Raw genomic sequence first — 18089 nt, 5'->3', positions numbered from 1 at the left:
ACTAAAATTAATATTTTGTGGCTATTATTTAAAAGAAAAAATTTCTAACGAAACTAACCTTCATGCAGTTATAACCTAAAATTACCTTGACGCAGCCTCCAACTTTACAAACTCCTGACAGTAATTTTATATAACTAAGGTCCTAATGTAATTAATTTTCAAAGAAATTATTCTGAAGGAAACTTAACATTTGTCACCTTCACATGTCAATTAAAATAATTATTAAAAACTATCATTAATTAACATTTTAATCAACTTATATTTTAATCAACTTTATGACTCTTAAACGTCTTTGCGTAACGTTTAATACATTTTGTATGTCTGGTGATTTAAATTGTACCGGTTTTTATATTCATTAGCATAATCCACAAATTGTATACTTATTACGTAATTTGCACCATTTGTAAATCGTATTTTGCTTTGTATAGAGGACAAAGTATTATTAACGAGAGAATCATTAAATAAATATTTTACCCAAAACACCCATTATTATCAGAATAATTTCATCTTAAACCATTAAAATTTTTTTTCTCCATACGATTTCGTAAGTTAATAACTGACCTTACCTTCCTTGACTATACAACTTTCTAGTACCGAGAGTACTCGTCAGAGGGAACAATTGTCGAGGGGTATTTCATTTAAAGAAGTATTGTACACTGCACCCAATGGGCAGAATCTCTCGCCACTTTGCAGGTATCTTTACGAAGTTAAATGCAATATTTTCACTTATAATCGTGTTTTAAGGTAAGAATTAATTAATTAACTTAATATATTATCTGATAAAATATTCTCCTATTGTATTATAATATGAATAATACTTAAATTGGTGATCGGAAATTTCATTCCTGGAGGGAATTGTGTTTTAAACTATTGGGCATAATCATAAATTTGCTAGGTAAACTCATAAGTAATAAAAGAATAAACTGTAGATTTGTTGAAAGAATATGTCAATTGTTATATTATTTATTAAAAGAATGTGTCTGCAACTAGTTTATTAAATCGGTTAAACAGGGATATAAGGTTTACTTATCAATGGCTAATAAGTTTTCTGTAATGGTTACTCAATAGTCCTTCATAAAAAGGTCATTGTTAGAGTTATAATTTATATCCAGATGACATGAATGACAACTTAAATTAGATTTATAACTACCTGACCACAATGCACCTTACACTATACGCAGTGTAATTTTTCATCGACTGTTGATATATTCTCACATCTTTGTTTCGTTTGAATGATTTCCCTCTCATTATTGTTAGTGAATAAAGAAAAGTAACGGGGTCAAGGAGACGATAGGGTGACCTTGAATGACAACTTTAGCCAATAAGAACTTTTAAAACTTCAATATTGCATGAAATAATCGAGTATCGATGATCCTGTAGAGTTGAAACTTCTTAAGAAGAACACAACCTAATTATAAGTTAAAGATGAGTATAGAGATTCTTATTAAGCTTGATTAGAAGAAAGCGTGTTAAAGATGAATTCATTTTGCATTAAAATGTTCTAATTCTAACCTAAAATTACGAAATTCGAAATATAAAATGACAAGCCAGGAGAGAGTTCGGCAAAATCGATCAAACCGGATACACGACCTTGACTTTTTAATTCTTATTCTTAATATGTAAACAACTGTAAGTCATTTTTTTACCAGTTATTTTTTGAAAAGTTCTAAGGTAAAGTTTATAAATTTAAGGTTAAAATTAAATACTTTTAATTAAATTTTGAAAAAAAAACAAAGAATTATGAAATGAGAAGTCTTGGTTTACTCCCAGGAACGATGCTCTTACCTATGTTTAGTATATAAATTGAAATGGTTCCTACAATGATTTTTGGGTTAAAATTGCGAAATTTATCATAATCTTTATAAATGGAGGATTATCATTATTATTATTATTATGAGGAGCAGGCGTATAAGAGAGCTATTTCAACGAAATTGCTCCCTTCTATACTTGCTATTTCGTAAAAAATTTACAGGGAATTTCTGAAGAAATTCCTTTTTAATTTCTTCAAAATTCATTCGTAGAAATTTAATTTGTATTTTAATAAATTTATAAAGATGTATTTATATATAAATGCTAATTTCTAGAGAAAGTTTAGCATAGATGCTTTATTATTGAATATATCTGCATAAATTTTCGATATTTCTCGTGAAATTTTCATTTTTTACCTCATAACAGTCGAAAAAATTATAATTTTCAAATATTTTTCGGTTTATTTCTTAGAGAAAACGTATTTAAAAGAGACTTAAAGAAACGAAATGGCTCACCATACATCTAAAATTGAAAATTTCGTGTGATGAAAACGTTAGTGATTTTGGGTTTCTTTCTTAATAAATTGCATAAAAATTCAACAAAATATTTAAATAATTTGAAGGAAAATGAGATAAAGACCTGTAAACAAATCCATTTTTACATCTATTGTAAGCCAAAAATATTTTGAATCATATTTTTTTCATAAATGAATAACGTATTAACTCGGAAATATCCTATCTTTCAGAAGTCCTATAAATAATAATTGAGATGTAGAGCATGACCAAGATCTTCGGAAATTATATAAATAGTTCAGGAAAATCAATTGAAATTGCTTTATTCCAAATATTTGTTATATTAAACTAAGAAACCTTATATATGTACAGTACAATACTGTTTCCATTAAGCTGCTGATCCACCATATTTAGTCCAATTGTTATTGTTTACATTGAATATTAAGATATTATGGTGTTTTATATTGAAAAAAAAAACCGGCTGGTAAGCTTCTTTTCAATGAAATCTGTAAACGAGTAATAATTTTAAAGTATAAATTAAAAATTCTGTAGATTATGAAGGACTAAATATGGCGATATTGTTATTAAATGCGACAGCTCGTGTAAGTTGTGTTTAAATCGACACTAACCGAATGAATAAATAATTAATTACAGCATTATCTTTATTGATAAAAGTATTGTATAATTATTTATTTTAAAAAAAATAATAATAAATAAAGTTTGGCTGAATGTATTTTAGATGATTTTGCATTGAATATTTAATTACAGTGATATAGAAATGAATAGAAAAATAATATAATTTTTTCCCCTTTTATATTAGATAAATAAAAAAAAATTTCAATTTTTTTTAGTAAAATAGGGAAAAAATAAAACAAAAATATATAAATAATTATTTTTAATTGTAATTCAATTTTTCCTTTTGCATAAAAATAAATTTTTCTGAAGATAAGAGTGAATACTTGAATAGTGAATTTTATATTGTTTTTAATGTATAACCCGCAGTATCTGTATAAGATGTAATTCTTATACTGCGAGTAATACATTAAAAATAATATATAAGTGCGGGATAAGTTTCATTAGTTATGTGTCTTGTAATTACTCAATATTCCTTGATGCATTAATACTTACTCCTTACTTATCACTTGCTTATCCTTAATTCTCTTTTACTTATCATTATTTGTCTTCCATCTTACTCAACTTTACATAATTAAAATTATAAAAAGAAAACAACATTAAATACTATAACAATGCGTAATTATAATCATTAAATTAACATATAATAATTGCATCGTTTTCTATAGAAAACATCAGCGAAAATTATTCACTAGCAATTGATCACAGGAAATTTTTTGTAATTCTTTTATATTCAAAATAAATTGTTTCTATCTCCCCACATAGTACTTATAGTAATTATATTGTTTAATATCATTCCCTGATTTCAGATAACAATAGATATGAATGAATAGTCATGTGTGTAGGTATGAAGGACTTATAATTAACAGTGAATACGCTATGAAGTAAATAAATTGCAAGTATTTTGATAAGGACTTTTTGAAATTTTTCTTCACGTTGCTCTTCTCATTTAGCAGTTCTAACTACCAGAGGACCCACCACCAAATTTACTTCATATTTCATTTAATATATTACATGTAATTTCGTTATATACTAGTGAATATCCTTTATATCTTTCCATCAATTCTACTGATGTAATATTTTCTGGAAAAACCTATTGATAGACAATCAAACGTTTAACACACGAAAAATTTGAATACAAATGCTACTTTTTATTGCTGTGTTTGAAATATTTAGCACGCAATCATTTGTCTTGCTCATAAATTTCGTGTATTGTTAACAAGCATGTTGATGGAAATTTATTAATATATTTCATTTTCTTTTTATGAAATATATTTTATGTAATATTTAACAATTATGGTATAAATAATTCATTTTAAGTAGACCTGTACGTACATTAGGAAAGGTTAATCTTATTCATAGATTTAGTTATACATTGCTTATGTTGACAGTAATAATCAAGCAAATATATTATACTTTCATATCTAATTACAATTAATTATAACAGAGTTAATTAATTATATATTTTACATATTTCATGCTTGTAGAATATACAAAGGGGGGTCCAAAAATTAGTTTACTTAAGGACGTGAATAATAACACGCGGACGTTTCAAACCGGTTTAACAACTCTTAACAATATTTCTTGGTTAACCGAGTTTTGGGCCTGGCTTTTCACGTGAGGTTAACAACAAAGGAGATGGAAATCACTTGTAATGTGGCATGGTAATTACTATCAAATGAAATAACTGTGATCGGCAATAGGTTATATAACACATTACACAACAATAACTCGTAAGTTTATTCATGTATAGAGACTCAGACTAGGGATTGTAAATTTACCGACTTTTTCATTTACCGGTAATTCGGTAAATGAAAAATTAAATTACCGGAAAATTTTTTTTTCTTGAAAAATAAAATTAAGGTGATAAAAAATATAAGTCATTATGATTTTACCGGTAAGTTTATCGAATGTTTTTTTGTCAATTTACAATCCCTAACTCAGACAGATGTTTTTTTCTACTTATATTTATCTTACTTATCTTCTTATCTATTTTCGTAATTATAAATAAAGAACACGCGTAAAATGCCATTGAAAACTCCATTCTAGCACGTGGCATCTTCCAAATATTAATAGTATAGTGCACATGCACGAAATAAAAGATGAACTATTCCTGGACCACCCCCTAGAGCGTGGACCCTAGTTGCTTCAGTATAACGACTACTGTAATAAATTTTCCCTTCCAAATAGCATTCCTTTATCGAATTGGCATACGAATAAAAAAAGAAAAAGGAAAAATAAAAATGCCTCCTAACCTCTGCATATAGCCCACGTCTATTGTAATATATATTATCACTTGTATACTTCAATACTTAATTCTAATTAAGTCTGAAATTTTAATTTTAAAATAAAATTAAACTAATGTAACAGTATTTAATTAAAAATAAAGTAACTGACGTCACAGGAAGTGAAATGATGTAAAGACATCATTCGTCTTACTGGAACGAATAAATAAATAGAAGCAAACATTCTTGTACAGTATCATTTGTTAGAATCTTTGCTGAATTCTTCCATATTTATTGTTACTGGATGGATATTTCTTTCTTTTCAAAAATTATTCTTTTTGATGGAAAAATATTCGTAAGATATTCCATTTTTATAATTTAATTAATTTAGTATACTACCTAGATTAAGTATACTACCTATATCAGTTCATTATGTGAAGTATACAGTACTGTACCTAATTCACCTTAATTGCTAGGTTAAATCTTAAAACTAATTAACATATTCTATGCACATATATGATTTTTTTTTACATAATAATCTGGTCTAAAGCATATTTATTTCTATAATTTTTATATAGATTTTTAAATGAGAAATGAAACCGTAAACGTGTAAAAGTTTCCTATAAGAGTACTATTTTCTATATAGAACTGTTTTAATAGAAATTTAAAATATATTTTTTTTAATTTATAATTAAAGGGGGCGGCAAAATTTCGCAATAAATAATAATAATATCTTGTAAAAATTTGAACCATTTCATTTTATATTTTTGTCGCACCTACGATTCGAACCGATTGAAATGAACACGGAATTTTTCATTACTTATGACGAAATTGAATTTTAGTCTTTTAAATTGAAATCCCTAAATAAGAGGGCGACGAAATTTTCTTCCGCCCCGGGCGGCTGACATCCACGCTACGCCACTGTGATGAACTTTCACCTTTGATATTACATCAAATGTTTATAGGGACGACTAAAATTACATCATAAGCAACGTATCTTAAACGTATTTAAAATTAATTGAATAAATTACTGCATATATTTAATGTATTTCGTAAACAGAATATAAAATATTTTCCTGTATCCACTTCGTCTCATGATATGTATTTCGATAATAATTTATTTTTTTTTATGAATTTTATTCATTTACTTCCTTAAATTATTTATATATTATAAATGTTATATATCCAGTAACCTGTTATCAAAGGACATTTAAAACATGTACACTGTAATATAAATTTCAAGCTGTAAATATCGAAAGCGTGTAGACGTAAAATAATATTTATTTTACATTATTATTGATAAAAATTATTTATAAAAAATGTTTATCTATATTCTATTGTTATCTTATTTATATATATAATCGACACGAATTAATGATGATAATAATAATAATAATAGTAATAATAAGAAATTCCTGAATACAGACACTGACACTGACACACTTATTTAATTTTAGTTTTGTTTTGGTTGCTATGCCTTGACTATGGTCCAGCATAGTACACAGCCACCGGTGTAACCCACTAAACCCAACATAATAATAATAAGCGCAGAGCCCAAACGGTTAGGAGTTGAAAGTTGAAATTTGGTACACAGTTAGGGTACGTCACGAGAACGCACACTAAGAAGGGATTTTTCGAAATTCCTATCCAAGGGGAGAGGGACAGGATTAAGGCTTAACACTTCCATCAACAATGGAAGTGTTAACAATGGACGTGTCAACAATGGAAGTGTCAACAATGGACGTGTCAACAGTGGAAGTGTCAACAATGGACGTGTCAACAGTGGAAGTGTCAACAATGGACGTGTCAACAGTGGAAGTGTCAGCAATGGAAGTGTCAACAGTGGAAGTGTCAGCAATGGAAGTGTTACGTAACAATGGAATTGTTAAGAGAAAGCGGCGTGCAAGGCGCAGATGCAGTTTTTTTTTTCATTTTGCGGGAAAGCGAACATATTTTTAGACCCATCTAAAAATTCTCTAATTAGTAACAGGGGGACCCAATTCTTGCATTCTGTGAAAACGGGTAAGGTTGACTATGACGTAATAAACTTAATCTTCGCTATCGTTACTTTTTCCCGAGCAACGCCGGGCCTACTTGCTAGTATAATAATAATTCTTTAATTCAGTAATATAATTTAAGGAAATTTTAACATCTAAATAGGGAGCAATTTCCTATAAAAAGCCCTTTTCTTTGGTTTGATGGGGTAAGAAACACGTGAGCAGATCGCCCATCAAAATCAATTTATATTAAAATCACTTTAATTAATTAATTTTATACAAATATTTTATTTATTAATGTAAATTCCATTTATTACAATTATGTGAAAATTGTGTCAAATGCATTAATAATTAAATCTTAAGTGTTGTTTGTTGTGTTGAGTGGGGGAAGTTAATTAATTAATAATGGCAACTTGCTCCTACTGCATAAATTTAATTTTTATTAATTAACTAATTAATTTCTTAATATTTAAAGTAAGTAAATAAGTAAGATTTATCAAAATGTATCATGTGTTGAACCTTTACTCTCCTATTTTGAGCAATTAATTATTGTTAACTAAATATAATTAATTTTGTAACGTTATAATGAGTTTTAAATTTGTGTTTTTTTATATAAAATATTTTATACTGTCTCTGCACGGATGCGTATTATCCATGGTTCATAAGTATTCCCGGATAATATGAATCCCTGGATAACACGTTTTATTCATGGATGTGTTGCCCTCTTCTACACAGTCTCTCCATCTTCTCTACTCTTCCTCTATCTCATTTTCCTGGTATTCATGACTAACATCCTTCTTTTCACTAATTACGACACGATAATACAATCTCGATCTTCACTCTTTAATGTTTAAAACTTTAAATATTCATTAAAGAACGTTGAAACTCTTATTCGTGGTCTCAACTTTCGTAACGAAACGTAACAATTCGAAATTTCACCTCCCTCATAACGTCAATCCCAACTTTTACTAGTTTAACTGTTTATAACGAATGGGAAGGGGATAATTATTTATTATACCGGTTACAATGAAATAAAACTGTCAACTTGTCATTCAGCTTATATAAATGACTATTCATTTCAATATTCTATTGTTTCGGTAAGTACGTTTCTTCAGAATCTTCAGAGCGGGGAGATAATTACTACAATAAAAATATAATTATATTCCGTTCTACTCTAAGGATTTTAAGAGAAATTACGACAAAAAATCTGGCTCGCAAAGACTTGGAACCAGATTGAACCCATTAAGAATTCAGATATTCATTACTTTTTTAGATAAGTTCCTAAGCTTTCGAGTCTTTCAGGTCATAAATATCCTTGTACAGAATAATAATCTCAAGAAATTAGTTTATTTAATACTACTTTTTAATGCTAATTCATCTTATTCGCTATAACGAGGAAAGAATATAAGATGAGGTAATTATTAATGTATATTTTATGATTTCTTACGAAAATTTAGCCTTTATAGAGTTGAAATATTACTTATATCGTAAATTAAATCATCATATTCCAGAATAATGAATAAGATGCAACACCTATGCATTATAACGAGTAACAATTACTTTGAGCTTAATTATAACTTAATATCGAAGGTAGTGACATTGAAAAGAATATGTTTCGAAAGATTCAATGTTGTTAATTGCAACCTTGATACACTTCCTTTACCAGGAAAATGATGCCTTGATCAACTGGAAAATTTAATAAAGTTCGATCCACATTCCAATTTATTTTTTGTGTATTTGTAAGGTAAAATATTAATTCTAATCAGCTTTATTTAATGTTAAAATTAAATGTGAAAGAATACAGTATACTAATTAATTGTAATGAAATTTGGCTTAATTCCAATTAAATATCAGTCTTTAACTTAATTTTAACTAATTTTAAGATATTGTTTAATTTTCTAATATTATTAATGGAAAATTTGATTATAGTTAAACTAAAACTAAAATGTAATTAATTTGAAAATAATTTACAATTTAATTCGAATTAAATTACGACTAACGCTGAACTTAACGCATTAATAAAAAATTAATTATGATTAAATTAACTGCAATTAACGCTTACTAATAACTAGGTTAATCGCGATTAATTTTAGAATAAGGTTTACTTAAATTAATTAATTAACAGTAAGACTGTACATCAATCTTATTCAATTGACATATTTTTGACAAAACTAATTTGAATACAAGTAAGGCAAGTGCATGAAAGATAGAGGGTGAATTTAAATTTATCACAAGATTAACGAGTAGTCAGGTAAGATGTCTGCTCACCTACAATTTGTATGCTATGTTGGAAGTTGTTGTATTTGATGGATGCTACAACAATATAGTTTGTACATTGATTTTACTTAAACTTACAATGAAATTTCGTGTATATTGTTTGAAATGACACATATGACGTATTGCTTAGTATTGGTATTTGTATTGTTTGGTTTAAGGCAAAGCGACACCCCGAAAACACCAAGGGAAACTGATCATAATTTAGGTTAGAAAACCACGTGAAGTAAACCCGGAAACACTAGAACCCACGACTCAGTGGTTACTATTTACTATGTGGCTTCAATAAAGCTGGACAAAACGTAGTTGTCGGTCGTAGTTTGCGCTTCACCAGATTTACCAGGAAATGCGATGGTTATTTCTTTTATGGACCGAAATTATAAAGCCCATTATGAGTGTCGGCATTGGCATTGATATTTCCAAGGTTGACAGTTTGACAGTTTTAGGTATGACTAAAAAAAATATACTTTTTGGCTCCAATTTTTGCAGAATGCACGATCCCAAACATCTGCTAAATTCTAGTTGCAATTGAAAAGTTCCTGCTAAAAAACGAAAGGTGTCAGATGTACGACAATTTTCCTGGAAGTGGAATAAATTATTTGTCAATCACTCAAATTAGTTACACCCCATTAACAAATATGAATGGGGTTCAAGGTTCGTGGACTGTACTCATTCAATTTAGATGATGTATGTTATGAAGGAATGTTCGAGTACCACTTGGTAATTACTAGACTTGATAAGCTACTAGAAGAATCACATGACGAATTATTTATAAGAATTTTTTTGGTTTAAGAAATGTTGAAATCTCTTCTATGTCCGGTGATATCTGGACACGCAATTTCAATAACTTTTTCATATCAATAAATATGTTAATAGGTTAAACATTATTTTTCAAATTTATATTTTTTTCCGTAAAATTATCTTTATTCTTGTTTCAATTAATTATTTATTTGCCAGAAACAAACGTTGTATTGTCTCACATGAAAGTGAACCATAGCAGATTTCAGCAAATTTTTTGTATTTACAATTGTTTTAATCGCCTATAACGGAGCATAATACACGATATTCAGCATTTGCTTCAATTACCTTAGTGTTTAGTAATCCAATTTAATGAGATTTATTACATTATCGATGAATTTAATGTACAATTAAGAGCAATTTTAATTGAAATTAGTTTATTTAATTTATTTCTAATGTTTTTTTTTTCGTTCTACTTCTAATTTGTTTTGCAATCCACGACAGGACTTTTAATGTATTTCGTTATACAGCAGGGTTCTAATTATGTTTCAAAGCCACAAAATAGGGGTATAAGAATTTTTAAATTATAGTTTCAGGTTACGAAATTTGATTTTTCTTAAATTTATTAAATAAAATAGTGATAATACAGTTACTGGTGTTGGAGTCGCGAAATGTGACAATTGATTGGTCAGAAAATAGGGTCAATAACATGGCCATTATTCCAATGTCTACGACATATTTAATTACATTCAGTCGCGTTTGATCTCATTTAATTATTTAAGGTAAATTAATCGCTTTTAATAAGCATTTTTAAAATTTTAGATTACAAAAATGGGATGCATCTCGATTGGAAGCATCTTAAAAAGTAAATTTCGAAGCTTGGGATTTATCATAGGAAGACATCCTCTTCCCTTCCTGATCGTACCATTCTTCTTAAGTTTGATATTAATGACAGGATTTTTGAAGTTTACCTACGAACAGGATGCGGATTATTTATATAATCCAACAAACAGTCGAGCCTTTGAGGATAGAGAAATTATCGACAAAATATTCCCCTTGAATAAATCCAACGATTTCGATCCTGGAAGGCTGACGAATTTAGGGAAATTCGCATGGATCTTGGTTTATCCTAAAGATGGAGGATCGGTATTGAGAGAATCCATATTGAATTCGTTAAAAACCATTGATAACGTGGTAAACAACGTAAGCATCGACTGGAAAGGTGAAAAGTTGTTCTACAAAGATCTATGCGCTAAAAATAATGGGAAATGCTACGGAAATGAGGTATTTTCTTTGATGAAAAGGATAAAAGACATAGAAAAGAGACGATCCTTTGTGAAATTTCCTATAGCGTTTAACGAGGACACTTACACCTTCAAATTCTTTGCTGGCAATCTGGCAGGTGTTAAGGTCGACGATTTAGGATTTGCCGTATCGGCTAAGCTTTGCAGATTAATGTACTACTTGAACGACAACGGTGAAGAAAATTTAAAGAAAGCCACTGATTGGGAAACTGCATTTCTGCAAAGTATATCCAATAGGAAATTTCCCGAAGTCACCTTTTACTATTTCGTTTCTTCCTCCGTCGAAAGAGAAATAAACAGCATGATGATCGAAGTCATTCCGTATTACGTCATTCTATTATTCGTCATGCTGATATTTTGCATACTTACAACGTTAACTAACGACTGGTTGAGGAGTAAACCGTGGTTAGGAGTAGCCAGTGTAATATCTGTGGGGTTGGCCATTTTCAGTTCCGTTGGCGTGACTTTCTATATTGGTATCCCTTTTATAGATTTAGCCATGGCTATACCGTTCTTGCTGCTTGGTAAGTTTAATCTTTAAGCGGGTATTTATATATTAATTAACTAATTTGACTTATAAGGAAACTTTTTGTATATTCTAGGTATCGGTTTAGATGATACTTTTGTAGTGCTGGCAGCCTGGAAGAGAACAAATCCTAATAAGAAAACGGAGGAACGGTTGGCAATTACTCTATCGGACGTTGCAGTGTCCATCACAATTACTTCACTTACGAATTTCTTATCGTTTACGCTTGGATTTATGACGCCATTTCCGTCTGTAAAGATTTTTTGTAGTTTCGCAGCGGCCGGAATTCTCTTCACTTATATATACCAGGTGACGTTTTTTAGTGCTACTCTCGCAATTTCTGGAATCGCCGAAGAGAGAAATTTCCATTCTCTCTTTTGTGTTCGCTTAAGACCGCCAAGTAAGTATTTCAGTTGTCTTTTACTGTAGAAAATTATCATAATATTGGTCAATGTAATCACGTATTCATCCCTAAACGTCTGCTCTTGTCTTAGCGAATAGTTTATTTGGATTAAACAAGTACAATATGAGATATTTTTTAATTACGAATATTTTAAATTATCGAGTAATTTATATATACATAGACCTATATATATATATTAAACTGTACGATGCCAGTGAGATTTTATAGCAATATTACATATTTAATCCAGGTAGAACTAAAAAAGTCGGCTCCATTGTGTGATATTGTATTTCTGTAGTATGTAAAGAACGAATTGTGAAAACTCCAAAATTTTTATAATTACGAATATTGTTATTTAAGTAAATTCCTATTACGAATTTTAATCTGTAGGTATGTGATTAGCAAGACGAATTCGTAGAGTAAAAGGTCTCACGTAACACTCTCGGCCACATATATTGCTACTCGATAATTAGAGACTAGGCACGGGCACGCGCAGAAAATTTTTCAGGGGAGGAAAGCTAAGAAATAAATAATTACGTCAATGAATTTTTATTTAATTATTTCGTTTTTTCGGGATAGATACGGTCTTGCATCAGTACTAAGATATATTATCAATACCACTTTTAGATAAAATATAAATATGTTATTCAACATGTAAAGTATGTTGAATGTATATATTTATGTTCTCTCACACATAATGTATAAGATGTATAAGATTTGCCTTCCCTACATCTATTTTACACCATTGAAAAGATCATTTTAAAGCGTGATATCCTTTTAATAATTTACTCTTAATTGTTATCATAAGGTATTAAATTAATTATATTTAAGATATGCAAGTTTATTTATTTAAGCACTTGAGCACTTCCCAAACTATTAAGCAATTTGTTTAGACTGTTTTTGATTAGACATTTAGTAATTAACTCATATTTTCTATCATATTTTAATCATAAAAACATATTTATAATATTAATTATTTTTTTTACTACTTCAGATAAGGATAGCATCGTTCAAAGGCTTTTATGCTGCACTTCTGACGAAAATGATTATCAAAATGATAAAATAATGACCTTCTTCCGAGATGTTCTCAGCTATTATTTAACATTGCTTTGGTTTCGCGCATTAATACTTCTCACTTACGTTGGATATTTATCATTTGCCATTTGGGGATGTTTCCATTTAAAAGAAGGAACCGAATTGAATGAGTTTCCACCTTACAAGTCTTACGCATCTTCGTTTCTCTATAATTTCTTTCACGATTTCACACAGTATCGTGATAGAATACAAGTAGTCATACCCACGACCATGAACTACGCTGATCCTCTTGTTAGAAAAGAAGTGGAAGAAGTTCTAGAAAAGCTCGAAAAGTCTACACACATCGCTAACAAAGATCTGACGGAATCTTGGTTGAGATATTACAAAAAATTTCAAGAAGATAACAGAGCTTCCATTTATTTTTATAGATACAACATGAGCAAAAAAGAAGATTACCTGAATGCATTGAGAAACATCTTCCTTCGCTACCCTCCCGCTGAAAGATTTAAGAACGATATTATTTTTAATGAAAATTACACGGAGATTTTGGCTTCGCGATTCTTGATTCAAACGGATATTACGGGTGATTTTAACGAAGCCAAATTCATGTTAGTAGAATTGAGGGAGATAATAGATAACGCCTCATTCCCCATACTCTTGAGCCAATTCTTCTTCCCCTTTTACGACCAGTTTCTCACAATAGGTAGCATTACTAAACAAACCTTACTGATCTGTGGTTGCACCATGTTGTTTCTCATCACCATCTTCATACCAGACGTACGATGCTTCATCGCAGCCGTCATCAACATGATTTCCATAGAAATTGGCGTCATCGGGTATATGTCGCTGTGGTCCGTAAACTTGGACACCATTTCCATGATGATCTTAATTATGTGTGTGGGTTTTTCCGTGGATTACGTAGCCCACATGGCATCATCTTACCTAGAATCTGAAGAAAAATGCAATTTGGAACGACTAAAAAATGCTCTCCATGCTGTGGGTACACCTATTATTCAAGGTAGCGTCACCACTATTTTGGGTGTTGTTGTTATTCTAGCATGCCCTAGTTACATATTTTTATGCTTTGTGAAAATAGTTTTCCTCTTGATAACTATTGCGGCATATCACAGTATACTTTTGTTGCCACTTTTGTTTGTATTTTTAGACAACGTTTTGCCGAATTTATTAATAACATTTGGGAGAAAAAGAAAGACAAATCACGCAGTCAAAAGAAGTAAAGATGCGCAAGAACAGACGAAATTCATTGTAGTGCCCAATTGTGATAGTACTTAATATAAGCTTTATTTTGTACAATATTTCTCCTCCCCTTTGAATGAAAATTGAGTTGTGGGGACTAGAGGACATTAACAAACAACTCGAGAAGACATTCAAGAGATATAAGAGAAAACAAAGCATTACCTTCATGTAAAGAGAAGGAAGTACAGTACATAAAAAAATCTTCGATTATACGGGTTATATTTGTTAAAGAAGATGAATACTACGGGTTTTCATTTTTCATGTTTGTTTATACAAATGTATATCGTACGTCTAAGTGTGTTATTTTCTTATACAAAAGACCGAAAATAATTTATTTTTATGAGTGAAACCGAAAAATATCTAACATATCATAATTAATGTAATTAGTAATTATTCGGAACCTCCATATCTAATATCTTCTTTCATCTATCTAACTCCGTTTTCGAAATTAAGGAGTGACAGACAAACAGACAGACGACAGTGGAAATTTATAGGTTTAAGTAATAATGCGATAGAAAAGGTTCTTCTGTCATTAAGACGTTTAATTCCGGAATTAAATATAAGTTTAGTTTCAAATTGCAGACTTATAAATTTCCACTGCCGTCCCTCCATCCGTCCATCTCTTTGTCTTTCGTTAATCTCGAGAATGGAGTTAGGTAGACGAAATCCGAGACAAGATATGGAAACCTTAGGGGCAGGAGACCCCCAGTTAATTATATTCGAACTTCCGACGCAAATCGGAAGTCACGTTATCTCAATTGAAAAATTTTCTGGAAGGAATTAGATAGATGACCGGGAAGACTTTATTGTAAGAAAAAGTATGAAGTACGGGGCAAGCCACTACTAATTTGCGGTGGAAAACATATGTTTTAAATGAAATAAATTAAAAATATAATTAAAAATTGCAGCCGGGCATTGTGACCATGTCACTATAAATAATCGCTCGTTTAACTACAGTTGTTTATTGCTGTATGTCTTTCTGTCTGTTCAAAGTGTCATGTTTATTAGATAAGTAATTTCTTTATTGTCGATTTGTTTTCATAATGAATTTGACACATGTAATCAAATACGTCGTTTATCTTTCTAACAACAATATTCGTGCAACACATAAGTTTATACATAAGCGTGATTAAACGCTTGATACACGTGAAATCTCTTCGATATGTTATACGGTAAAGATCGATATACAGTAAAATATTGTAAATAAAATTTTTATACGAAAATTTGTATTACAATTTACAGAAAATGTAACATATTTACATTTTATAATTGTTAAAATATATTTGAAAAGAAATTTAAGAAGTGTTTAATATTCAAATTTTTTAAATTCATGTGAATATTTTCTTAATAAAGTTATATATTATATTATTTTATAATTTTTTTAAAATTTAAATACTTATTATTTAATTTAAAATAAAAAAAATACATTAATTAATTTTCTCGAATTTTATTTCGATCTTTAGAACTTTAATTAGTTCTAAAGGTCAAAACAATATTCCAAAGTCCCAATTGATAAAGATTTAAGACATAATATAGCTATAGCACATTTACATATGTATAAGGTGCATACGTATCGTACCTGATATACTACATCAAATGCCTTATATATAGGGTATCTTATATACAGGGTGTATTTTTTATGTTGAGACAATGAACTAACTTAATTGGATCTCATTATTTTGGAAAAAAGTATAGACAAAACTTGTAGGCTATTGAGGGGCCAATCAATTTGTGATTTCAGATGTGACCTTGACATTCAAGGTCATTTAGAGGTCAAGGTCACATCTGAGGTCACAAATTGATTGGCCCTCAATACCCTACAACTTTTGTCTATACCTTTTTCCAAAATAATGAGATCCAATTAAATTATTTCATTGTCTCAACATAAAAAATGCATATGACTATATATACATTCGGCAATCGACTTACGACCGTACAATAGACTATATTACGTATGTATCAGTGGCGTGTCGTGACATTTGATGATAGGGAATAAGCTGTGTTTCTATAAGAAGCCGACTTCCAGGGGCAATCAGTTAATTCTTTTTTAAAATATATTTTTAATAGATTGTTTATCTGATGTACTTAATAAATAAACAAGTTCAATATAATTACCTCTGTTATTAAATCCAATATATTCCATATGCCCTCTAAATGCCAATTCTTGCTTTGGTAAAAACATATAACATCTATTTATTTAGATATGATATATCTATTAACCGTAACTATCTCGTTATAATTTTCAATATTTATTTTATATTATTTACTAATGTTAAATTGTATTCCGCTTCGATTTCCAAATTGCTTCAAATACGAAAGAATCGACGATTTTTCGTGTCTTTTGCCAGCTAAATTGTCAAAGACATTCTTATTCCACACACTAATTTCACTCTGTAAATGCATTTTTATGCATTTACAGAGCCATTTTATCGTGAAAATATCGAACAAATTTTTTTATTGAAGCGTTTATATTTAACTTAGGCATTGGCCTTTCTCTTTTAATAATGTTTTCTTTTTCATTATATGATCTCGAGCCAAAACTTTTTTAAAATAAATTTTCAATATCGCAATTACATTCCGAATCGCTAGCCACGATATAAGGGCTAAAATTAAAAATAAAATTATAAAAACTTACTTGGTGAAATAAAATGTGTGGTGGATATACATACCTGGTACAAAATATTCTTCAATTGTATGAATATACTTTTAAAGAAAATTATAATTAAATATAGCTTTGTAATGAAACGTACATAAAAATAACATAAAATATTCTTTACTCTTTAAATCTTAACCACTTAGTCAAATAGCTCCCTACGAGTGGAATCAGAGACGGTCCTGCTAGGTGTGCGGTGTGTACATGCACACGGGCTGCCAAATCCCGAGGGTGCTGATACTGATCAATGTCAAATGCCTCTTTTGTCGCATCACTAGTATATCTCAAAGGACGCGACAGGGTTGTTGTAAATTTTAAACGTTTCTCACCATAGCTGTAAAAATCTAAATATGTTAAACTTAATAGATTGTCCGTCTTTTGTTTTCTAACTAATTCGTTTTAGGACCAGGTGTTGTCCACGGAAATTTCCAAAATTTACAACTTTTCGGTCACTCTCGTCGAACTGGAAAAATTTCTGTCTTTATTACATCTAATACAGTATTTCGAAGAAATCAGTCCCCACTGTACTCGGCTATAGATTGGTTCGGTTAAGCTTTTGTTTAAGTAATATTCCGGCTCTTTCATCAGGGTTTTGTTTATGTCCCCACTTCCCTAATCGCTTAATTATTTAACTACTTCTTAAGTAGAAATAAGTCGAAACCGGTTACTTCGTACTTGAATATTTGTAGTCTCGGGAAAAAAGTGAAAAGACAAGTTTTTATGACAACGGATACATAAATCGTAAATTTAAGGAAAATAAATTCTAGAGCCTTTTCTGTACCT

At 29.7% G+C, this 18089-nt stretch overlaps 1 protein-coding gene across 2 annotated transcripts; it reads left to right on the top strand.

Moving 5' to 3' along the window:
• The first annotated feature begins 646 nt into the window (after positions 1 to 646).
• Positions 647 to 15848, top strand: LOC111630947 (patched domain-containing protein 3-like). Of its 2 annotated transcripts, none has more exons than XM_023375110.1 (4): positions 647 to 744; positions 10951 to 11956; positions 12035 to 12358; positions 13356 to 15848. In XM_023375110.1, the coding sequence occupies exons 2-4, from the start codon at positions 10960 to 10962 to the stop codon at positions 14687 to 14689; spliced, it is 2655 nt and encodes an 884-aa protein (XP_023230878.1). In that variant the 5' UTR covers positions 647 to 744; positions 10951 to 10959; the 3' UTR covers positions 14690 to 15848. The 2 variants fall into 2 exon arrangements, with proteins under 2 accessions (XP_023230878.1, XP_023230879.1); XM_023375111.1 differs by having other exon boundaries at positions 677 to 1629.
• The last annotated feature ends 2241 nt before the right edge of the window (positions 15849 to 18089 follow it).

The sequence above is a fragment of the Centruroides sculpturatus genome, unplaced genomic scaffold, assembly GCF_000671375.1.
Source record: "Centruroides sculpturatus isolate CEXI.00-Female unplaced genomic scaffold, Cexi_2.0 scaffold533, whole genome shotgun sequence".
Taxonomy (NCBI): domain Eukaryota; kingdom Metazoa; phylum Arthropoda; class Arachnida; order Scorpiones; family Buthidae; genus Centruroides; species Centruroides sculpturatus.
This window is presented reverse-complemented; position numbering and strand designations above follow the sequence as displayed.

Coding starts and splice junctions, on each gene's coding strand:
- LOC111630947 (XM_023375110.1), top strand. CDS start 10,960: ATGGGATGCATCTCGATTGGAAGCATCTTAAAAAGTAAATTTCGAAGC. Junction 11,957..12,034: donor TATACCGTTCTTGCTGCTTG/GTAAGTTTAATC, acceptor TGTATATTCTAG/GTATCGGTTTAGATGATACT. Junction 12,359..13,355: donor TGTTCGCTTAAGACCGCCAA/GTAAGTATTTCA, acceptor TTACTACTTCAG/ATAAGGATAGCATCGTTCAA.